The sequence below is a fragment of the Aspergillus multicolor genome (genome assembly GCF_047715735.1).
Source record: "Aspergillus multicolor strain CBS 133.54 unplaced genomic scaffold BDW74scaffold_6, whole genome shotgun sequence".
Taxonomy (NCBI): Eukaryota; Fungi; Ascomycota; class Eurotiomycetes; order Eurotiales; family Aspergillaceae; genus Aspergillus; species Aspergillus multicolor.
The window spans coordinates 866,777-886,303 of NW_027395957.1; the positions used below are offsets into that span (position 1 = coordinate 866,777).

General features: G+C 50.2%; 5 protein-coding genes across 5 annotated transcripts; 2 read left to right on the forward strand and 3 right to left on the reverse strand.

The window, feature by feature from the left end:
• Positions 1-495: 495 nt before the first annotated feature.
• On the forward strand, positions 496-4,567 carry BDW74DRAFT_176182 (uncharacterized protein; the record flags this gene model as incomplete). Its single annotated transcript, XM_073728539.1, has 6 exons — positions 496-858; positions 921-1,076; positions 1,123-1,208; positions 2,590-2,643; positions 2,693-4,277; positions 4,331-4,567. The coding sequence occupies 6 exons, from the start codon at positions 496-498 to the stop codon at positions 4,565-4,567; spliced, it is 2,481 nt and encodes an 826-aa protein (XP_073586139.1).
• A 307-nt stretch (positions 4,568-4,874) lies between these two features.
• BDW74DRAFT_149116 (3-deoxy-7-phosphoheptulonate synthase) lies at positions 4,875-6,545 on the forward strand. Its single transcript, XM_073723847.1, has 4 exons — positions 4,875-5,051; positions 5,106-5,160; positions 5,220-6,125; positions 6,180-6,545. Exons 1-4 carry the CDS (start codon positions 5,043-5,045, stop codon positions 6,335-6,337), a joined length of 1,128 nt encoding a protein of 375 aa, XP_073586140.1. The 5' UTR covers positions 4,875-5,042; the 3' UTR covers positions 6,338-6,545.
• A 334-nt stretch (positions 6,546-6,879) lies between these two features.
• BDW74DRAFT_124054 (F-box protein) lies at positions 6,880-9,877 on the reverse strand. Its single transcript, XM_073722107.1, has 2 exons — positions 9,660-9,877; positions 6,880-9,604 (listed from the first exon to the last, which is right to left on the reverse strand). The coding sequence occupies exon 2, from the start codon at positions 9,426-9,428 to the stop codon at positions 7,107-7,109; it is 2,322 nt and encodes a 773-aa protein (XP_073586141.1). The 5' UTR covers positions 9,429-9,604; positions 9,660-9,877; the 3' UTR covers positions 6,880-7,106.
• A 785-nt stretch (positions 9,878-10,662) lies between these two features.
• On the reverse strand, positions 10,663-13,912 carry BDW74DRAFT_149121 (putative DUF221 domain protein). Its single transcript, XM_073723848.1, has 4 exons — positions 13,479-13,912; positions 13,251-13,415; positions 12,036-13,194; positions 10,663-11,963 (listed from the first exon to the last, which is right to left on the reverse strand). The coding sequence occupies exons 1-4, from the start codon at positions 13,659-13,661 to the stop codon at positions 10,969-10,971; spliced, it is 2,502 nt and encodes an 833-aa protein (XP_073586142.1). The 5' UTR covers positions 13,662-13,912; the 3' UTR covers positions 10,663-10,968.
• Positions 13,913-14,082: 170 nt separating this feature from the next.
• Positions 14,083-19,312, reverse strand: BDW74DRAFT_149122 (putative glycogen debranching enzyme Gdb1). The gene is made up of 3 exons (XM_073723849.1): positions 18,756-19,312; positions 14,373-18,702; positions 14,083-14,299 (listed from the first exon to the last, which is right to left on the reverse strand). The coding sequence occupies exons 1-3, from the start codon at positions 18,968-18,970 to the stop codon at positions 14,231-14,233; spliced, it is 4,614 nt and encodes a 1,537-aa protein (XP_073586143.1). The 5' UTR covers positions 18,971-19,312; the 3' UTR covers positions 14,083-14,230.
• Positions 19,313-19,527: the final 215 nt, after the last annotated feature.

Below are 19,527 nucleotides of genomic sequence, written 5' to 3' on the forward strand. Positions count from 1 at the left end.
CATGCAGGGATCGGCTCTATGTTCCTGGATCGGCGCTGCCAATCGCAACGAGATTTTCCAGCAAAAACTATGGCGCAATCCCGTCAGCAAAAGCAGCCATCCAGATAGCGCGATCTATGTATTTGTCAAATCAAGTCCGATGGATGTATGTAATATGTTGCCTTTGAGAGTTCTAACTTCGGGATCAAGCAGTCCAATCTGTATGGCTTCACGATTAGGAGGATTATGACGAAACACATATTTGTCATTCGATCTTGACTTCTCTGCTCGTCGTCTGCTGGGTCATAGGCTTTTTTTGGTGTGCAATGTGTACTGATAAATCGCTTGAAGATGTTTATATCCTGAGAAGCTGTGTTGTAACTTGAGGTGTGCTACCTATCACATGATGGCTGCTTCCCTTCCACTGCCTAGCATCAACCACAGAGCTCGTTTTCACAGCCACTACCTGTTAGACTGCGGCTACTGTCCCAATTGACCGTGAGTGCTTTGGACCAAATGTCATCTCAAAGTTTGGAGGGAACAGGAAGATCCCGAGCGGATCTAGCGGATTGCGTCGCAACGCTCTCTGTGCTCCTACATAATGCTCTCACAACAACTGCAGAATCTCTTCCTGGTCCTCATTATTCCTGCCTGCTCATTGAGCCTCCGCTGTACACCTTATCGAGCCCATTGCTCAAAGCCCTCCTAGCGGAAAGCTCAGATTTACCTTCTGGCTCAGGCGAGATGTTCTCGTTTGCCAACCAGCATCGAGACGTAATAGCGTGTGCACTAGAGACAGTCTCGCTACGATGCCTTTCAGCCTATCTGTTCAAGCTGACTGACAACAATGGCCTCGAATTGGGGCTGCACCTATTGACTGTGGGTCGCCTAATATGGAATCCTGTCGTTGCTTCGCTGACTCAAATTCCCTTATCCCACAGAATGAGCCTGAGTACACCGCAGAGTCATACATCACGCAGTCTGAAATAAACGCTCCTGAGTCGGAATCTCTACTACCGCTTGTGCAAAAAAGAGTAATCGAGAAAGCATACTTAGTATTTGCAGATGGAACGGGCGATGCTCGGCTCCGAAGGATGGTATACTTCGCGTGGCTGCGGTAGGAAACCGAACTGACGGAACTAGGCAGGCAAAGCGCTGACAGGAATGATTCACGATCCTGAGAAACGTTTCCCAGGGCTTGATATCCTGAAAAGTGATGATGGCCTAAGGTATTTTAAACCATCAACTCCTTCTTCGACGTATATTGATCACGGTCTAGGCAAATCGCCAGCCTACTATCTGATACTGATATCGTTTTGTCCTTTCTCTCGAGTACGATAATGCGAGCCATATACCAGTCTGGATCGTACAGCAATTGGGAATTGAATGGACCACGTTCGGAGATGTTGCACCACATAAAGGCAAAAGGAAGCGCTATTGAACAGTTCTATGCTTACATCCGCGCGGAGAAGCAAAACACGTTCAGCGTGAGTGGTAGAACCCGGCGCGATAGAGCTAATGGCACCTTACCCGTATGCTACCTTGTGAAATCAAATGGAACACATGCAAGCAGTCTACCGCAAGGTACTGTCCTATTGGTACTCTGCTCTGACGGACTGGACTTGATACACTGCAGCACGGACAATTCTGGATGGAAAACGAACTACATGAAAATTCGGCTCACTCGCCTTACACGAACTACATGCAATTTTTCTAGTGGAAATGGAGGACGGACGTCACTTCTGGCTCTTCATATACACGAGCATGACTCAACTACGCTAAACGACCAAAATCGCGATCTACAGGATATAAATCTCAACATTGACTCTGAAGATGACCTGACCGGGATGTCGAAAGCGTTTGAAGTCATTGGTATACGATGCCAAACAAAGAGGTCCAGGACAAGCCCAGAAAATCGACGGTCATCATCAGTCGTGATACCTCTGGATACGGACGATGAGATGATTCCCGACTCCTTCCCACCTTCCGGGGTAGAAACGCAGGTAGTGGCGGGGCCAACTTCTCCTCGGGTACATTGGAGGAATGACTCGGCAAATATGATAGAACACGTCGCCAAATCCTCAGAGATTGCATCGGAAACGGTTTCCCAAAGCAGCTTAACAGACCTTACACGAACTCCTACTCTGCATACAACTTCCTTACCAAGGCCTCGAGACAGTTCACGCCCGACAAGCCCGAGATCCCGTACAACGAGGCAGACAAAGAAGAGAACTCGATCTCCGGGAGAGGTAGTATCATCGGAGAAGGAGAATCCATCTGACAGCGTGCCTGCCAAGAACACTTGGTCGAGATCGTCTCAGAAGAGCAAGTCGGTATCTGCAAACAATGTTCTGAAACCTATTCCCCACAATACCCAGGAATCGCTCATATTCCACAGACGTCGTACCAGAGCCAAGCTGTATACTGCACCAAGAACAAAGGCAGTAGATTGGGACGAAGATCTTCGAGCAAGTGATGGGTCAGTTGAGCCAGAATCCCAAAAAATTTCCGAACGTACATCGGTTTCCTCCCCCTCATCGAGCGGCGCTCGTTATACCTTCAACCAGAGTTCAAAAAGGCCTCGAGGGGGGTCTGCTCGAAAGAAACCAGTCACGAAGAACCAGAGGCAACGGAACACTGCGAGCGCGAGACAAGCAAAGAAGCGTACGAAAAGTAGAGCCAATCCTCTTTCACCAGCGCTTGATAGACCCAGGGCCGGTAGCAGTCAGCGCAGTCAGGAATCAGGGCTTGACGCCGAAGTCGGAAATGAACCTGTCAAGAAACTAGCGGAAACAAATGGCTCATCTCTAGCTCGTGAAGCTGAAAATGTCAACATCAACTCACCTCCGCCTGACAAAAAGGATCGTTGGAATAGCCAGTCTATGACCGGGTTCAGTTTGAACCAATGCCAGAATCTGGCAGGAAATAATCAAGGCAGAGGCCAGACTGTTGCGGAAAAGCTAATTGCGGCACTGCGAGGAAGCAGTTCACCCAAGCATCCCGCCGACGAGACTTGCGTGGATGAGCTGTTTGGCAACGCAGGATATGAAGTCCAAGCGGTTCCTGAGATGCCCGAAGCGCAGAACGAGCCTGTTCTCAAGGAGCCACTGGCAGAACAGGAAGGGCGCGAGAATGACAAGCAAGATGATTCGGGCTCTTGGGCATCGAACATCATCCAAGAAGGCATTCCCGGCGACGAAATGTATCCCGTTAAAATATACTCTGTCGAATCTTCGGATGCAAGTCGAAATAGCTCATCACAAAACAATGGCGAGCAAAAGTGGGTTCTGCGAAAGAAAGAAGCACTGTTAAAGATAGAAGAAGGACGAGAAAATAAAAGAGGCCGACATACTTCATCTCAAGTCGCCAGCTCGTCGATGGGACCGTTATCGAAGGAATCAACACCGGAAGTTTACTACTCCAGCCCGTCCTTGAAAGAGCGCAAATTGAGTCCCTGTCTTAGCCGTCCAGATGAGGCCGCACCGGCGACAAAAACATTCAAAGCTTATTCTACAAAGCCGAGTTTCGAAGAACAAATCCCTACCTCCCTTGACCACACACAGAAGATTGCATCAGCTAGCTCAAAGCAAAACACAACTCACGCTATCTCGGAGGGGACCGCATCTAAAAAGTATCGCTTACAGATTCCTAGCTATGACAACAGAGCTGACGCCCCTCTCATACCAAGCGTCCAGAAAGGACTCGTCAAAGATGGCGCAGGGTGTGCCGCTGGATTCCCAGATTCTAGTACTAAGACAGTCGTGGACAAAAACGGAAGTCCTCGCCTGAAGCAACAGTTGAGCGCGGCGAAAGAAGAACATACCATACCAAAACGACGGGGGAATTATTCTATGTCCGAGCAACGGAATCCAAAGCGAGTGAAAGAATCAGATCAGAAAGATGCTCTGGGTCTTAAGCTGCCTACAGCTTCAGCTCACGCAATAGACACTCATGGAGCATTCGCGCCGACTGAAAAGTCGAAAACGAACCTTGTCACACCACACACAAATTCTAACAAAACAGAATTGCGTAACCCCTTTCTTAGCCGTCTCCAGGCGAGCGCCGGAGAACGCCTGTCGAAAGACTTGAAGTCCACTTTGCTTGGGCTAAACCCGAGCCAAGAACAACGTCAAACTCTTGGGAGCAAGGAACATGCTTCAAAGACGACAGCCGAGGATGAATCGGAGCAGAAATTGACGTTTGGGTTGTCAGAAGGCGCTGCTGAGAGGCTCGACTGGCAGACATCGTTACGCAAACTGCACCAGGGAATGGAGAGGACAATAATCAGTAACAACGAGGTAAGGGTCGGAGAGGTGCTGAGTGTCTTAGCATTCGCTAACGGATTGTTCAGTATCTTTCTCGTCAGATTGACAGCGAAAGGGCCACGATCAATGGAGTCCTAAACGGCTATAAAGAACAATGCCATAACGTCCTCGACCAACTCTTTGAAGCGCAAATGGAACGTATAAGGATGTGCAAACAACAAATGAACTCCATCAAACAGCAGCACGCAGATGTTTGCCAGGGGCTGATTCGTCAATTGGAGGAGAACGAACGGACTCTGGATGCCGCCGGGGGAAGCCAATAAGTGCAACATAGGGCAAGCAGTTCAACGGACCCGTGGGAGACGGCCTATGTACGGCATGTTGGTGAAGGAATATTGTGAACCAGTCATATATGTAGTATTGCAATCTGGCTCAAGCAGGCTCGATGCTCTTCATCGCACGATGCAAGGGCCGAGCATGCCGAGGTCCAATGGAACAGGTTGTTGCTAGGATGAAAGCGAATTAGGAGCAATTGATTTCGATCTGACTCACCGGGATCACGTGGAGAAGGATGACTCTTTCATTCCCACCCGCGATTGATCAATTCAGAGCTCCCAACCTTTTTTTTTTTTTTTACAATAGAGGAAGATATACTCTTGGGCGCCGAGAAAAGAACAGACATCCGCTTGAAACAGCGAATTGGTCCCTTTGAGAGCGTGTTGTAGCTCCCTTTGCCCTTTCACTGCCTCAATTCCTCCGCTCCGTCATAGCGATCTATACAAGCTACCCCGCGAAACCATGTCCTCCGTGAGTCAAGCCGAGCCAGCTCTCCAACGAACAGAATCTCATGCCAGATCGCAGTTCTTCCTCCCCAACCCCAATCTAGGAGACACAAACCATCTTGAAGACTCCAGAAGTATGTCATCTTCATATTACTTTGCCATTGGACCACTCTGACAATACCCTTGCCAACAGTTCGTGGATACAATCCTCTGACTCCTCCCAACCTCCTACAACATGAGATCGCCTTGACAGAAAAGGCCCGGCAAACGGTCCTCCAGGGCCGAGCTGAGGCCATTGCCGTCGCCCACGGAACCGATACCGACAAGCGCCGTCTCCTTGTCGTCATTGGACCCTGCTCGATTCACGACCCCGAAATGGCCGTGGAGTACTGCGACCGGTTACTGAAGCTGAAGGAGAAATACAAGGACGAGCTGCTGATTGTTATGCGCTCTTACCTCGAGAAGCCCCGGACAACTGTCGGCTGGAAGGGTCTCATCAACGATCCCGATATCGACAACAGCTTCAACATCAACAAGGGCCTGCGCATTTCTCGACAACTCTTCGTCGACCTCACAAACAAGGGTATGCCAATCGCTAGCGAGATGCTGGACACAATCTCCCCTCAGTTCCTGGCAGACTGTCTGTCCGTTGGCGCGGTCGGCGCACGCACAACCGAATCACAGGTCCACCGTGAGCTGGCCTCCGGTCTCTCCTTCCCCGTCGGCTTCAAGAACGGCACGGATGGCTCGCTAGACGTCGCGGTTGACGCCATTGGGTCCGTAAAACACCCCCACCACTTCCTGTCCGTCACTAAGCCCGGTGTCGTCGCGATTGTCGGCACCGTCGGTAACCCCGATTGCTTCGTTATCCTCCGCGGCGGCAAGAAGGGACCCAACTACGATGCTGCTAGCATCGCCGAGGCAAAGGAGAAGCTCAGCGCCAAGGGCCTCCCGCCCCGTTTGATGGTCGACTGCAGCCACGGCAACTCCCAGAAAAACCACAAGAACCAGCCCAAGGTGGCGGGTGTTCTCGCTGAGCAGATCGCTGCAGGCGAGACGGCGATCATGGGTGTCATGATTGAGAGTAACATCAACGAGGGTGCGTATTCTTCCATCTGCTGTCTCAGAGCTTCCGCTAACTTTCGATTTGCAGGCACCCAGAAGGTCCCACCCGAGGGCAAGGCCGGCCTCAAATACGGCGTCAGTATAACCGACGCCTGCATCAACTGGGAAGACACCGAGTCAACGCTGGAGACCCTGGCAAAGGCCGTTGCGACCCGGAGAGAGAATCTCGCCTCCTCCAGCTCCTAATTGCATTGCGCCGTGATCATTGCATGGTTCGACAAAACGGGCTTGGTTTTGGGCTTATATCTCGGGTAATTTAAAATACTTCATGTTTAGCGGATCTATTATATGTCTTAGTAAATAAAAGTTGGGCTCGCAGCCTGGATTGGTGTCATTAGCCGTTGTCACTATTTTCGTTTACGGTCATTCTAGCTAAATAACATCCAAAGGTTTCGGATACACAAAAGTACGAAATTTCCACCGCAGCGCCGCAATGTACTTTTCGGTGCGGTTTGTACTTCAAATTGAGAAAAGATCTAGACCAGAACCCGGACCAAGGAATCTACAATGCGCCTGAGCACGCTCCTAGCAGAACTGTAGCCAAGATAGATGAGATAATTTCCCTGATCCAAGGTTCTTGAACGATCTATGGGGTAGAGCATGGTCATATGATAGATGATGCCAAAGTGGGCTAACAGGGTAGTAAACTTGAGTGGCTTGCTAGGGGCCGGATATGGGATCAATTGCAACGTCGCATGCAATATACATCGTCTACGAATTCTTCATAGTTAAAGAAATGGAGATTGTATGTATATTAGCTGTCAGTGTATCGTATATATGTCCAAAGAGTGCCCTGAAGTAGAGTAGTATATAGCCGTAATCCGTAAATCGTCATCATAAAAAAGCAAGCATAAACAAATTCAAACCACCGTAGCATATATATACTTATGGGCGCCGCAATATGTCTGCCAGAGAATAAAGCATATGCAAATATTTATGTACCAGAATGTAAGCATTAGTAGACAGCTTCAGCGCCAATCTGCCTGCCTGCCAGCTCGGGGATACTGACATCCACGATCTGCGCAGCAAACGAAGGACGTCGAGTACTCCTGCTGACCAAAAAGTCACTGGCTGCTGTTGCATCACGGCCGTTGACCATGACTGGGCTGCTATGCTGACGGAGCATGTGTCGTCCAATAAACTCCGCTCGCGACTCGGTTTGTTTTCGCTTGCGCGAGACCTCAGGAGCAACAAGACAGTGCTCAGAGCGATTAACCAGCTGGGCGGATGCGATACGCCCGTCAGAGCCGATAGTAAATGACTTGCAGGGCATCTCGGAGGCATCCCGAGAGGTAGATGTAAAGGTATCCACGTCGATGATGTTCGTTTCGCCGAATGCGCTGAATGTCCATATGCGAGCGCCGCCATGGGAAGACTGCAGGGAAAGCTCGACCACGTTCTCTACCCGGCCAATTTCCTTTCCGTAGATCTTGAACGGCCACATCATCGCAGTGGGCCGGTAGCTGACGCTCAGAAGGAACTCCCAGTCTCCATTTTGGTTTTGAGCAAGACTTCCACGGCGCGCATTGCCTCGTTGCTGGTTGAGGAAGAAGTCTCGGGCAAGGTCGCTGTCGGCCATGACACCGTCACCCTGTCTCTCGCGTTCCTTCTTCAGCACGTTGAATACGTCTAGTGGAACGGAATAGAATACAAGCCTATCCCCATATGCAGCCACTACACGGAGTCCCCAATTCAAGTCTGAGCCTGATGCGAAGGCTGTGGGTAGGGGTGCATCCGGAGACCCGCTGTAAGTATCGTTCCCAAATGGAGGAACGCAGACGAGTGCCCTTGTGAGGCACGTTGGCCCATCAATTGGGGCGTCTGAGCCGACGCAAAGATACCCACTGCGTGGCTCAACAAACAAGACATGAACACCGTCATTAACTGGAACTGCTCGGTAGTGGTGACATTGCGTTGTTCGGACCAAGCTGGTCTGGTCATTCCGCTCCGGTGTCCACCGACTGAATGTTTGGACGTCATCGTTGATAACGTGGAACGGACAGGATGGAGACTGTTCGTATGGCAGCTTTTGGCATTCGCAGCCCTCTACCCCTGGACCGGCCAGTGACGAAATCAGTCGGAACTCCAACGGCCCATCCGGACGGTTCGGCATGAAATGTAAGATCTCCGAGGGCTGGGACATGGGCAAGTGCTTTCGACAGTCTTTATTGGTCTCCTGGTCTACCCAGCGTAGTTCAATCCCGGAGTCAGAGCCGAACGCAACACAACGATAGCCTGGACAAATTGAAACGCTGTGCGGAGGATCCTGAGCTGAGCAAATATCGTAATAGAAGTGCCGAGAAGTCATCTTCCTGGAGAATGAGCTTCCAAATTGACTGCTTTTCGCAAAAGTGCTACCAGTCACATCAGAAACAAGGCTTGTTTCGCGAGCGTTGCTCTCACTATCATCCTGGCCCACTGGGGCAAGCTCGCAAATCGTGCCTAATCTATTCTGTAACAGAGCTGCAACTGTGAAGTTCGACGTGCTGGTGTCAATGGCGGCAGACAAAGCTTCTGCGGGGCAAGTGATGCTAGCGACCGGAGCGATGTCAATGTTGCCTAGATCATCTTCAGACATTGGTGCGGATTTCACACTGCGTCTTGCTAGTAACTGATAGACATGGATAGTGCGACCCGAAAGTACAAGAAGGTAGTTGCCACAATTGCTCACATGGAAGCTTGATGCTGTCGATACATGGTCCGAAAAGGGCGAGGAGAAAGACGAATCGCGGGTTTTTGGTGACTGACCAGCTTGAGAAAGCTGCGAGAAGTCGACGATACTTGTCGTCACGAAGCCACTCCTTTCGACATTCATCTTGCGACCTGAGAGCATGCACTCAGTTGCGAACCGCTTGCTCATCCTCCACGCCGGGCTTTCGCCACTCTCGTCCATATAGCTAGGGCGCCGATTCTGGTTGTCCCTGAGCCAGCTATCCCACCAGCCTGCTCGCTTAAGCATACTTTCTAGCAGACGTTCGTTCAAGCTGGCGCGCATCCATTGAGAGCAAACCCTTCGAGCGTTATCAAAATCTCGAGGGCTCAGTTCATAGAATATCTGCGTGAGAATTTCTGGAGGTAGAGTATTGGCTGTAGAACGCGATGGTGGCAAAATCTCGTCGATGGCTTGAGCCCAAGCTTTGCATGTTAGGCGCAACGCACGGCGAGACTTCTCGGGGATATAATGCAATATTCTCCTGGTCACTGCAGAAGGTATTCCGCTGGCTGAGTCTGTGCTGACGCCCATATCATGGGTTGAATGACCCAAAACTCCTGGCATATTCGTTGTCTCGGGGATATCAGACCTAGCTAAGATATGTTGCTAAGGACAAAGAAACAACAGAAGAAGCTTCTCTCAATGTCAATTGCACGAGTTGTGAGTGCTTTAAATATTTGAAGACACGGTTCACGGCTGTTTCCTATTGACCGAGTCGTCTACAACCATGCTCAACGCTCCTGATCTAGACCGTCAGTTCAACTCTCATCGCTATCAAGGGATCAAGTTCCTTACCAGGACGGAAAATTCTAGAAAAATGTAATCAAGATGCCAGGCTAGAAGCACGGCGGTAAATCTAATTGCGGCGGTGGCAGGTGACCTCGTACGGAGTATGTACAGGCGAGGGATAGTGTACGGTGTAGGCGTGTGCTGACGTAGGTAGTTTTCCAAGTCGAAAAGATAAGACGGCAATCAACCATTCGAGGGCGTGGAGAGGTATAAAAATCGGGCAAAGGCAGACCCAACAGGCACCTGACCAGACATCCCCAATTTCGATCATATAATTGCTGGTTATTCAGCGCCGTCACCGTGACTGGTAAAGTGCGATAACCGGCGCTCTGACGTAGATAGCAGGGCACCCGCGGCCAGAGCCCAGGGTTGAGCTCTCCATGGTGGAGCCTGAATTGTCGTGATCCGCATGGTATGGAGCCACCCCGGCCATCGAACCGACGAGTTGGCGATAACGCCGATGGTGGAGTAGAAGGCCGAACAATGGAATTGGGTTTTGGGTTTGCGTCAAGACTGGGTCTCGCGGAGAAGAGAGGCGAGTGAGAATATCGATGACGGTTAGAAGGACCCACGACTCGGGCTAAAAGGAGCAGCTAAAAAGGAGCGAGCGACTTCAGGTCATCGTGGGCGGGTCTGCGACTCTGCGGTCTTACTCGTACTCCAGCCTGACGAAAATCAGTCAGTATGCTGTTCAAAGAGAGAATAGTTCATGGTCATACTCTGCGTGGAACAACTAGTAAATCTGAATTGCTTTGCTGGAGGTTTCATAATGGGTTGCTCTTGTTCGTAAGATGGAGGAGAGAGGAGGTGAAGAGGAGAAACGAAAGAGCCGCGGAAAGCCGCCAAAAAAGAAAGAAGAGTGTCCACACTCCTCAGCATTCCTAGTCCGAATCTATTCCAGGACACCAATCAATTCATGAAGATCCATGTGCTGCTAATGCAGGGCTACTGCGACTGCTGCCAACTGTCATCGCCACATCCCAGCACCATCAGCTATAGCGGTTCGTCTTATGAGGTGATTTGTACATTCCTCTTCTGTACTTTGAAGTACTAGTAAACTGAGACTATGGAGTAAGGGAAGCTATATTCACGCCTATTAATATGTCCTGCAGGCCATGCGGCATCTCATGCAGCTACTGGCTACTTCTCAGGGGGATTGAGGATCATGCGTATCAACAAAACAAAATAAGTACATAGAAGCAGCGCGAACAAACAAGAGGTGGGATATCTATATGCGAACGTAAAAACATTCATAGTGTCGTATAATCGAGCAAACCTCCGCCCATTAATTTGCCTTCGGTCAATCTTGGAAAGCTTACACCGAAATCTGGTTCGGATCTTCATAGTACTCGAACCCTTCTTCAAGCTCTGGCATGGGATTGCGCCCTGGAAGCCAAGCACTGTCGAGGGGTAGGATAAGACTAGGGTTGACGTATTTCTTCAACTTGAGGCCTAGAACTTGTCCTCCAAGCCGGATTGGGAATGTATCGCGGTCAAGGGCAAGGGGCGGCGAAAAGGTTGATGTCGTGGATGGAGATATATCGCCAGATGACGGCGTATCACGGTATATGCTCTTCAAGGCAATGAATTTGGTTAATGGTTCGTAGCTTTGCGAGTAGAAGTAGCTGAACCACACCGTGACTCCAATGGCAGGCACAATGAGTAATGCCAGAGTAATTGCTTTCCGCAGGGCGAGAGTGCCCGCCATGGCAAGTTGAAACACAACCAGGCCTACCAAGACCCGGTTGCAGATCATCGGCCATCCTCGGCCGGTCGAGTGCTGTCGGTGGTCCATCGCATATAGGAGCTGGTACTTGTAGATAAAGTTGCCAATCGTGAAGTAAATGAGTCCGAAGAGGCAGATCAACCAGGAGGACGGGAAAACGCCGTAAATCACACAGATGACCAATATAAGTATCGACTGTGGAATGGAGTATCCGTAGCTGAACGTAGGAGGAGCTGAGAGCTCGGCGAAATCGCGGGGTGTCTTGGCCATGAAGTAATTGATGGGGTACAGGAACACGCTTCCGACCTCAAGGAGCTTGAGCGGAAACAACCCTAGACCCTGAAGAACAAAGACATTCATGTAGAATGGTGCTAGTCGTTCCAGTGAATTGGCAAGAGCGAGCGCAACGGTCGTGGCATCTTTGAAGGAGTCTCGAAGATGCTCCCAAAGACCATAAAAATTTGTTGCGGTGCCGATGACTGTGAATATAAAGAAGAGGTTGAAGAACGAGAAGAAGAAGCTCTTGGAGATAACAGAAAGCTCGATGTCGCCTCGAGACATCATTCCTTGATGGTGTGAAAGCCCTGTAGCGTAGATATTGTTAACAACAAGACCGACGTAATAATAAAGGTTAGCAGCGGGGACTTGGTACTCACAGTTATATAGATAAGGTACTGCAACGGTCAAAAGGGAAAAAGCCAAGGTGGGAACTCCAGTCGTGACGAGATTGTAGAGGATCTGGTGCCGAGCCAGAGCGTCGGCGAGTTGAGGTAACACCTTGTGTAGCGTCTCGAATCTTAGGAGAGTACCAATCGGAACGAGCAAAACGGACCAAAATACAGATAGGAAGCAAATCAAGACAGTAATGGACCACGACTGGAACATGCGCCTGGAGCGCGGTAGGTAGGTGTTTTTCCAGATAACGTCGGCTGGGGCCGGGGCCAACCTGGCGAGGAGTTTCATCGGATGAGGATCAAGAATAGCCTGGACAAGCATTTGTGCCGCAGCTATTGACTTCATAGTCACGAAAGCAAGCTCAGTCGGCGGGTACTCTTGCTGACGCGCGCTCTGAATATCCTCGTCAAGTCTCCGGAGCTTCTCTTCGTAGTAGTCTATAGCATCGATTTTGCGGTAGCGTAACTTCAAGGGGCCGTACCAGATTCGGACTTTCGGCCTTCTTTTGGCCCGATTGAATGCATCATCTTGTCCGTTTTCCAAGAGAAGGCGCATTCTCTCATCGTCTTCAGAGAAGAAGCTGGAATCAACTGGTTGATGTCTCAAGGGCAAGGTATCGCCTGTCTTTCTGACTCTCTTGTAGCCCAGATACTGAACCCAAGATGTTTCCAGATTCCGTAAGACTTCAAGTCGCTCTTTGATCAGATGGTCCAAAGAGCTCCAGTTGCGGCAAAGCGTAATGCTTTCGACTTCGCCAATGTGTAAGCCTTCGATGAATTCCCGGATGTTCTCTTCGGTCCCCATTTCAGACGGGATCCCTGATAGACGAATCGTCCGATCAGTTGTACTCGTCTGGCTGCCGAGGTATTTCTGCCTGGTTTGGATAATTTTCTTCGTTTCTTGAAGCAGCATGAAAATGGCAAGGCCGCTGAATATATACGTAAACACGACGTATGTCCACAGGTACGGCGGGTCATCGATGAACTCTTTCTTCCCATCTTCGCCGACATCAATAGCTTTATCCCAGTCCGGAATTCCCAATTTCTTCGTGTAGCTGTAGTGGATCGGTAAGAGTACCACGAACGCCAATACGAACACGGTCAAGGTGAATCGAATCGCAAAGCGGAAGAACGAAAGAAACTAGTCCAGCGGTTCCGTTAGTATTTCCTATGACTGACAGCGCAGATGTCACATACAACAAAGGCATCCAACCCAGCAGAATATAGAATCTGTTCCTCAGTTATCCGCCACAGCACAGGTATCCATCCGAAAAAGCTATCAGGAAGCTCCGGCAAGTGTAGTGCGGCGCGACGTTGACGCCTCCGGGCCGCGTATAACTCTGTCCATTTGGGCCGCAAAAACTACATCGCGAGTATAATGTTAGCGCGGGCGCAAGGCTGCTGTTAATCGAAGAGTCCACATACGCAAAAAGCCAGAAATGCAATTACTCCCAGAGGCAAACTGATGATGAGCTGCGTATACAGATCCACCTGGAGCTGACTATCCCATGTCCGTCCGGGATCATCATCCCCGGTACCATTGTTTGCGCCATAAGGAATGGTAACGGCCGTCACCATGGCCGCCACGGCAGACTCCGTGAAAGACATGGTGTCCAACACGGTGATCACTTAGTGTCTGAAGTACCACGACAGATGACGCCTTTATTGATGCATTGGGAAACCGCGTGCTGGTTTTTGAATCGGGCGATCGGTCGACGATAACTGACGTCAGGGGTAGGATAAGGCGCGTTGAGCTGCGTTGCGATATCACAGTAATGTGTTGTCGCGCGTTGATACTAGTCTCCTGAGAGGGATATGATGATTGTGGCACAGATTGTGTCGACGCTCGCAGGCAAATCGTCAATGGTGCTGGTTTTTGAGGCTAGCGAGTCAGCGACAGTTCATCTTGACGACTGTTGATCGGCGCGAAGTAGATGCTTAGTAAGGTAGTCCTTATGCACATAATACATGATTTACGCAATTGCCTTCTAAGGATACCTCGCTTGTTTGTAGTTAAATAGGCGCTATATTGACAATAATAAAACCGGATAAAATTCATTACTCTCTAGACATATGATTCATGCTACTAGCGCTAATTTACCACATGCTTTCTAAATGCTGCGGCCCTGATAGTTACGGTGTATCTATCACTCTTCGGAGATGAAATGCTAAGACAGCTAAGTATATCGTGAGGCGTCGTAATACAGATCGAGCAGACATCCAGCCGACCATGATTGAGTCGGTGACTGTTCACAATGTAGATGTTAGCTCAGTTTCCTCGAAGACTACACAAACAAAAATCAGGCGAAAGAAACCTACCGAGTCTGCACAGTAATTTCCATTCCTGTTCGTCAACTCCGTTAGACCCTTCCAGGGACTTTCTCTCAGCGCCTTTTTGCAGCCCGCTAGTCGCCTGGTTACCTGCTGGAATGCTTCCGTCCGCTCATCTGTGGTCTTGCGTCGAGCAAGATCAAAGTATAAGAGCGCACGGAGGAAGTATCCTCGAAGCCACACCCACTCTGGGCCTTGATGATAGTTCCTGCCTTTGGACGTAGCAAAGTCCGTCGAATCTTCCGAGTTATTGTAGTCTGGCCGGTAGTTGAGATCGGATGAATCAAGGGTAGCCATGCCCAGGGGCCCAGCAAGCACAGAGTCGGCAAGGGCCAGAGCGCCGAGCGCTTTCGACGGTTCAAAAAGTTCAGGAGAGACAACCATGGCAATAGGGAAGTTCGAGCGAAGTTGGTAGTCCTCATAAGGTTTGCCGGACTTGTAAAGATCCTTGTAGATACCACGGCGGTTGACGATCTTGGGGTCAACGTCGTATTGGTCGTCTTCAGTCGGATCTAGTGGTATGTAGTAGCAACGCACAAAGTGGGTTTTGATTTTCGCAGCCCAGTCTTTGAAGGTGATAGACTTTCCGTTTCCAATTTCCACTTTGTCGTATGGGTAGAGACCTTGCTCGTTGAGGCTTGTAACCCACTTCAGAGTGCTGTAAACGAGCCCGGTAATCTCGATCGCGGCACCATCTCGTGGAGTACCTGGTACGCCCTTGTTGCCGGCTTTCTCACTTTCTCCCATCTTATCCTGCCATGTCCCACAGTTGTGTTGACTTCCACCGAATACCAAACCAGTTTCCCAGTCCACGCTGATATCGATTTGGAACCCCTCTGACTTCATCTGCATGTCAAGCTCCGAACCCGCATTATATTCGCGGAAGGAGATTCCCTGCGCATGGCGCTGGAGTACTTCTTGGATTACATCAACAATGATCGAGCTCTGCGAGTATGCTTTAGGGTCATCGAATGGAAACCACGTGTCGTCGTACGGCAAGAACCGTCTAGGAGTCTTGTCTTTCAATAACTCAAGGCCATCAGGTGCCATCTTCGTGTAGTCCTGGATGGCCTGCAACAAGAACCATATGGAATCGCGCGAGTTGTAGCGCGGAAGTTTACCACTGCCCAGTAGGTTCGGGATCATGCCGTGCTTGAGAACACTGGCAAAAGCGAGGATATGCTCTTTGGCGTCAATGAATCTGCCGGTGCACAAAAGCAGGCCTCTGAGGGATATGAAGACATCTCGACCCCAGCATCTAGCCCAGTCTGTCGCGAAATGGGGCAGACCAGCTGCAAGACTCGGAACTAGCTTCTTAGGCCACAGAGATGCGGAGTTCACAAAACCAGTTTGCTGCACGCTCACCATGGCGAGTTGTTGAATGAACACCTGACCAACCCGCACATCGTCCCCGAGGAGCTGTATACCCCTGTTCCAGGCAGACACATAGGCAGTTTGAATAATGATAGCAAAGTATCGAGGTAGAAGAAAACTGGGCAAGCCGCGAACGGCCTGGAATTTCGCTTCTAACCATTGAACAGGAAGCTTTAATGCGGCATACTGGGGGTCCTTTGTGGCCTTTTTCAAGCGGTTGACAATGTAATCAAGAGCCCACTGACCCTGTCGAAGATGGTCACACAGCGGATGCCCCAGTTCGTTATATCTGATGATGTCTTCCAATATGCTCCACCACCCTTGGAGCCCAGCATAAACTAGTGGGCCGTGGTTCGGAATGTTATAGACACCATCCTGACCACCGCTCGAATCACGCTCTTCAGCCTCGCAACGGTAGAGCACGAAGTTTAGGTCAATCAAGTTCAGCTTCGAGAAAGCCTCAGCTGCGCCTTCAGTGATGCCATCATTACTTAATTCAGCTGCGTGCTCGAGACTCGGAATAGATGTCTCAAAGAGAGCAATGGAGCCAGGGACGAACGAATCCAAGACCGAAATTATGGTGTCACCGCCCGTTTCCTCAATCTTAGTTCCTTCGAACTTCAGAACCTCACTCGACAACCCTTTAAGATAGGTCTCGTCCGACAGAGCACGCTCTTTGTCACTGGGTCCTTCCTGGACCTTGAGACGCCATGTCCCGATTGGCTTGACTTGGGTAGCTGCAAGATGGGGAGGGGCAAGGATAGCCCCGTTATCCTGGCCCGGGAAAGCTGTATGTGCGATCAAGAAAATGCCTTTCCGGGTTTGTGGATGGACTCTATGAACGGTGATATACTCACCGTCGTGGTGAATGAAGGTCTCGGCATATCCCTCTTGGCCCATGACGGTATGGAGTTCGTTTAATAGCCTTTTCAAGCCGCAGATACCCTCAAGGCCAGCCAGCTCATCAATGGTCGGAGACTCCGGTAGTTTAGAGAATGAATATAGTCGAGTTTCGTGCACAAGATCCACAATTTTTGGGTAGATCTCATCATAGCCCATAACACTTCCAATGGCAGAGTCACACATAGCTACAAGAGCCGCGTTTGGCAATGTATCCGTTGCAGTTCTCTTTTGAGCTGGCATTTCGTTATCATGCGTGCAATCCATAAACAATGCTGGAACCGGGATTGGGCGTATACTGCGTATGACTTCTGTTTCGCTGCCACTGGTGCGGGACTTGGAGAAATCTAGGCCTGGTGCTGGTAGATCTAGTTCGAAGCTACCGATGGGACGACCACCATGACGGTGCACCAGGCGGCTTAGCTCTCCCGTGCTCCAAGCTTGCATGGCCTCGCGAATGAGTGCGTTGATGCCGAGACGCTTGACGAAAATGTAATCGGCCTCTTCAGACCCGGTGAAGAGCTCGGCAAAGATCGCAAGGTCAGGGCGGACCTTTCGTGCTTCATCAATCAGGTATTCTGCAACCACCAAAGGAGTAGAATGACAATTATCAATGCGGAAGCCAGAAAAGTACTTGGCCATCAAGCGAGTATATCTCGTCATAAAGTCCCACAAGAAAGGGCTATCGTCAGGTCCACTTCCATACCGTAGTTTGACGCAGTCTCCCCAGACAATCACTTCTCGACGCAGGTATGCCCTAGAGTCAGGCCCGGCATTGTCACGCATGGCATCTGCGTTCCATATCCATCCATTGTTCGCAAGGGCTAATGCTTTCGGGTTGTGTTTCTTAGTGACCTCGTTCAAAGGCAGCCTTGTGAAATACGACTCTATAAGAGGATTTTCTTTGGTCACAGGACCAAGTTTGGGTCCGTGGTCGTCAATCCTCAGGTATTTGACACGGTTGAAAAGCTGGTTCATGATATCGGAAACATCTGAATTATACTCCTCGTAGAGTGGAACATTGACTACGTCGAGCAGTTTGCGTAGGGCATTCTCCGCGTAAGCGAGGTCGGACGATGTCGAGTCGAACTTTCCAAATAGTGCAGTGACAAGGGCCACCCCGAGTTGGGTATCGACTTTTCGACCGTATCTTCCGAGAACCTGGCTGATGGTTGGGATTCCTTTTTGGCGAATGAGGCTGGTTTGGTCTTTCAAAGACCACTTTTCGTAGCTTTCTAGACCGAGCTGCGCCCATTTCTCACTCTTCAGGTCCACTTGCTTTGTTGCTTGCCACTGATCGATTATTGTTTTAGCATTGCTCTTCACGTCAATGACGTAGTACTCCCACAGGCGAAGATCTTCGATAATGCGGGTTTTAACCTCGTCCATCACGAGCGTCAGGTCGTCCACGGTCTTTATATCAGTTGGCAAACCGTGAGATTGTAGTTCCTCGCCGAACTTCAGTAGCGCAGTGTCCAGCTCCAATGCCGCTTCAAGCCAAGGAGCGGTCTCAACGCTATACCCAGCCTCTGGGTGTTCCTCGAGCCATTTGCTGTTATTGGCAGTATGGTTCCAGACGACATCAGCCAGCGACAGCAGGGAGTACCTTTCCTCCATATCCTTAATGAGCCTCTGAACGTCTTTCTCTCCGTTCGGAAATGCGACGTCGTCAAACTGGAGCTGATCAAAAATACTGTACGGCGAATTCGATGCACCTCGCTTCATCAACGGCGTAAAGTGGACCATGTTATACTTGCGTCGGGAGATACTGCTCAGGTTCCTGTTCCAATCTTCGGGGTACTTACCCATGAATTTGGAGTTCACTGAAAATATCGAGAGGGCATTGAGTGGTATACCTTGGCCGCCGAGACTGAGCCTGGGGGAGACATCGATGTAATGGGTGGGCGTTCTTGCCGGCTCCGATGGCACACTGGATGTGACAGTAAATTCTGGGAGCGGCGAGTAGGTTACGTAGTATGCGAAAGACCCGGGGCAAGTGACTGGTACGTCGATTTGGATGTTTTTGCTAAAGTCCGGAGATAACCTGGCACAACTGTCTCAACAATTGGCGTGCACGTAATGGGGGGACTATCTCACTTGAAAGCGCGGAATGACTGGCGGTCAAACGACTGCCCCTTCTTAGGTATGTTTATCCAGAGAGTTCCATCTCTGCAGATTGAGCTGCTTCCTTCGATAAGGAAACGGAGCGAGTACTCAGGGTCGTCCGGCGGCGGAAGATAGATGTAACCTCCAGGCACATCCGGAGAGCCATCGTCGTTCAAGGGAAGCAGGTAAAAGGTTTCGCCAGACATTTCTTAGATTGCGAAGCTCCGTCAAATTGCACCGTAGCTCAATTGACCCTGCAGCGCGGTTAGGATTGGATAGTGCCGTAGCGAACGCGCGGGTGAGCAGGGGAGCCGATATTGGGCACTTCTCGCAATTCCTGGCAGACTGGGTGCACTTGGGCGGAAAAGGACCAATATATGTGAGAGCCAATGCAGAGTCAGAGAACCTGTTCCTGATCAGCTTGAGTTACCTGAGCTTAACCAACCCCGCAGCGTTGTGACATCATCCTGTTAGCCCAGAGAGGGCTAGGCCTTGGTCTCCTTGTCTGGGCGCAGGATGACTCTCCGCACTGACACTTCCCGACCAAGTTTTGACTAGCTGCGCAGAGAACCGAGCAGGCGCTGTGGAATATAGGTATATCATGAGTCTATCATAGTCCAAATCTATATGTGCATCCTTGAAAGTAGTCCCACGGCACCGGGCAACCGGCCCTACAGAACAAGAGAAGACAATCGTTCGTTCACAGCTTGGCGCTCATACCCCGTTCACTCATACCATTACCCGTCTTCCCAATTGGCTCAGA

Excerpts from the sequence above, each read along its gene's own strand:
- BDW74DRAFT_149116 (XM_073723847.1), top strand. Across the intron at positions 5,161-5,219 it reads CCATCTTGAAGACTCCAGAA|TTCGTGGATACAATCCTCTG; the intron begins GTATGTCATCTT and ends CCTTGCCAACAG. Across the intron at positions 6,126-6,179 it reads TGAGAGTAACATCAACGAGG|GCACCCAGAAGGTCCCACCC; the intron begins GTGCGTATTCTT and ends TTCGATTTGCAG.
- BDW74DRAFT_149122 (XM_073723849.1), bottom strand. The coding sequence starts at position 18,970 with ATGTCTGGCGAAACCTTTTACCTGCTTCCCTTGAACGACGATGGCTCT. Across the intron at positions 18,703-18,755 it reads CAGTCATTCCGCGCTTTCAA|GTTATCTCCGGACTTTAGCA; the intron begins GTGAGATAGTCC and ends CAGTTGTGCCAG. Across the intron at positions 14,300-14,372 it reads GAAATTACTGTGCAGACTCG|TCACCGACTCAATCATGGTC; the intron begins GTAGGTTTCTTT and ends CATTGTGAACAG.
- BDW74DRAFT_124054 (XM_073722107.1), bottom strand. The coding sequence starts at position 9,428 with ATGCCAGGAGTTTTGGGTCATTCAACCCATGATATGGGCGTCAGCACA.
- BDW74DRAFT_149121 (XM_073723848.1), bottom strand. The coding sequence starts at position 13,661 with ATGTCTTTCACGGAGTCTGCCGTGGCGGCCATGGTGACGGCCGTTACC. Across the intron at positions 13,416-13,478 it reads TTGCATTTCTGGCTTTTTGC|TTTTTGCGGCCCAAATGGAC; the intron begins GTATGTGGACTC and ends CTCGCGATGTAG. Across the intron at positions 13,195-13,250 it reads CTGGGTTGGATGCCTTTGTT|TTTCTTTCGTTCTTCCGCTT; the intron begins GTATGTGACATC and ends CCGCTGGACTAG.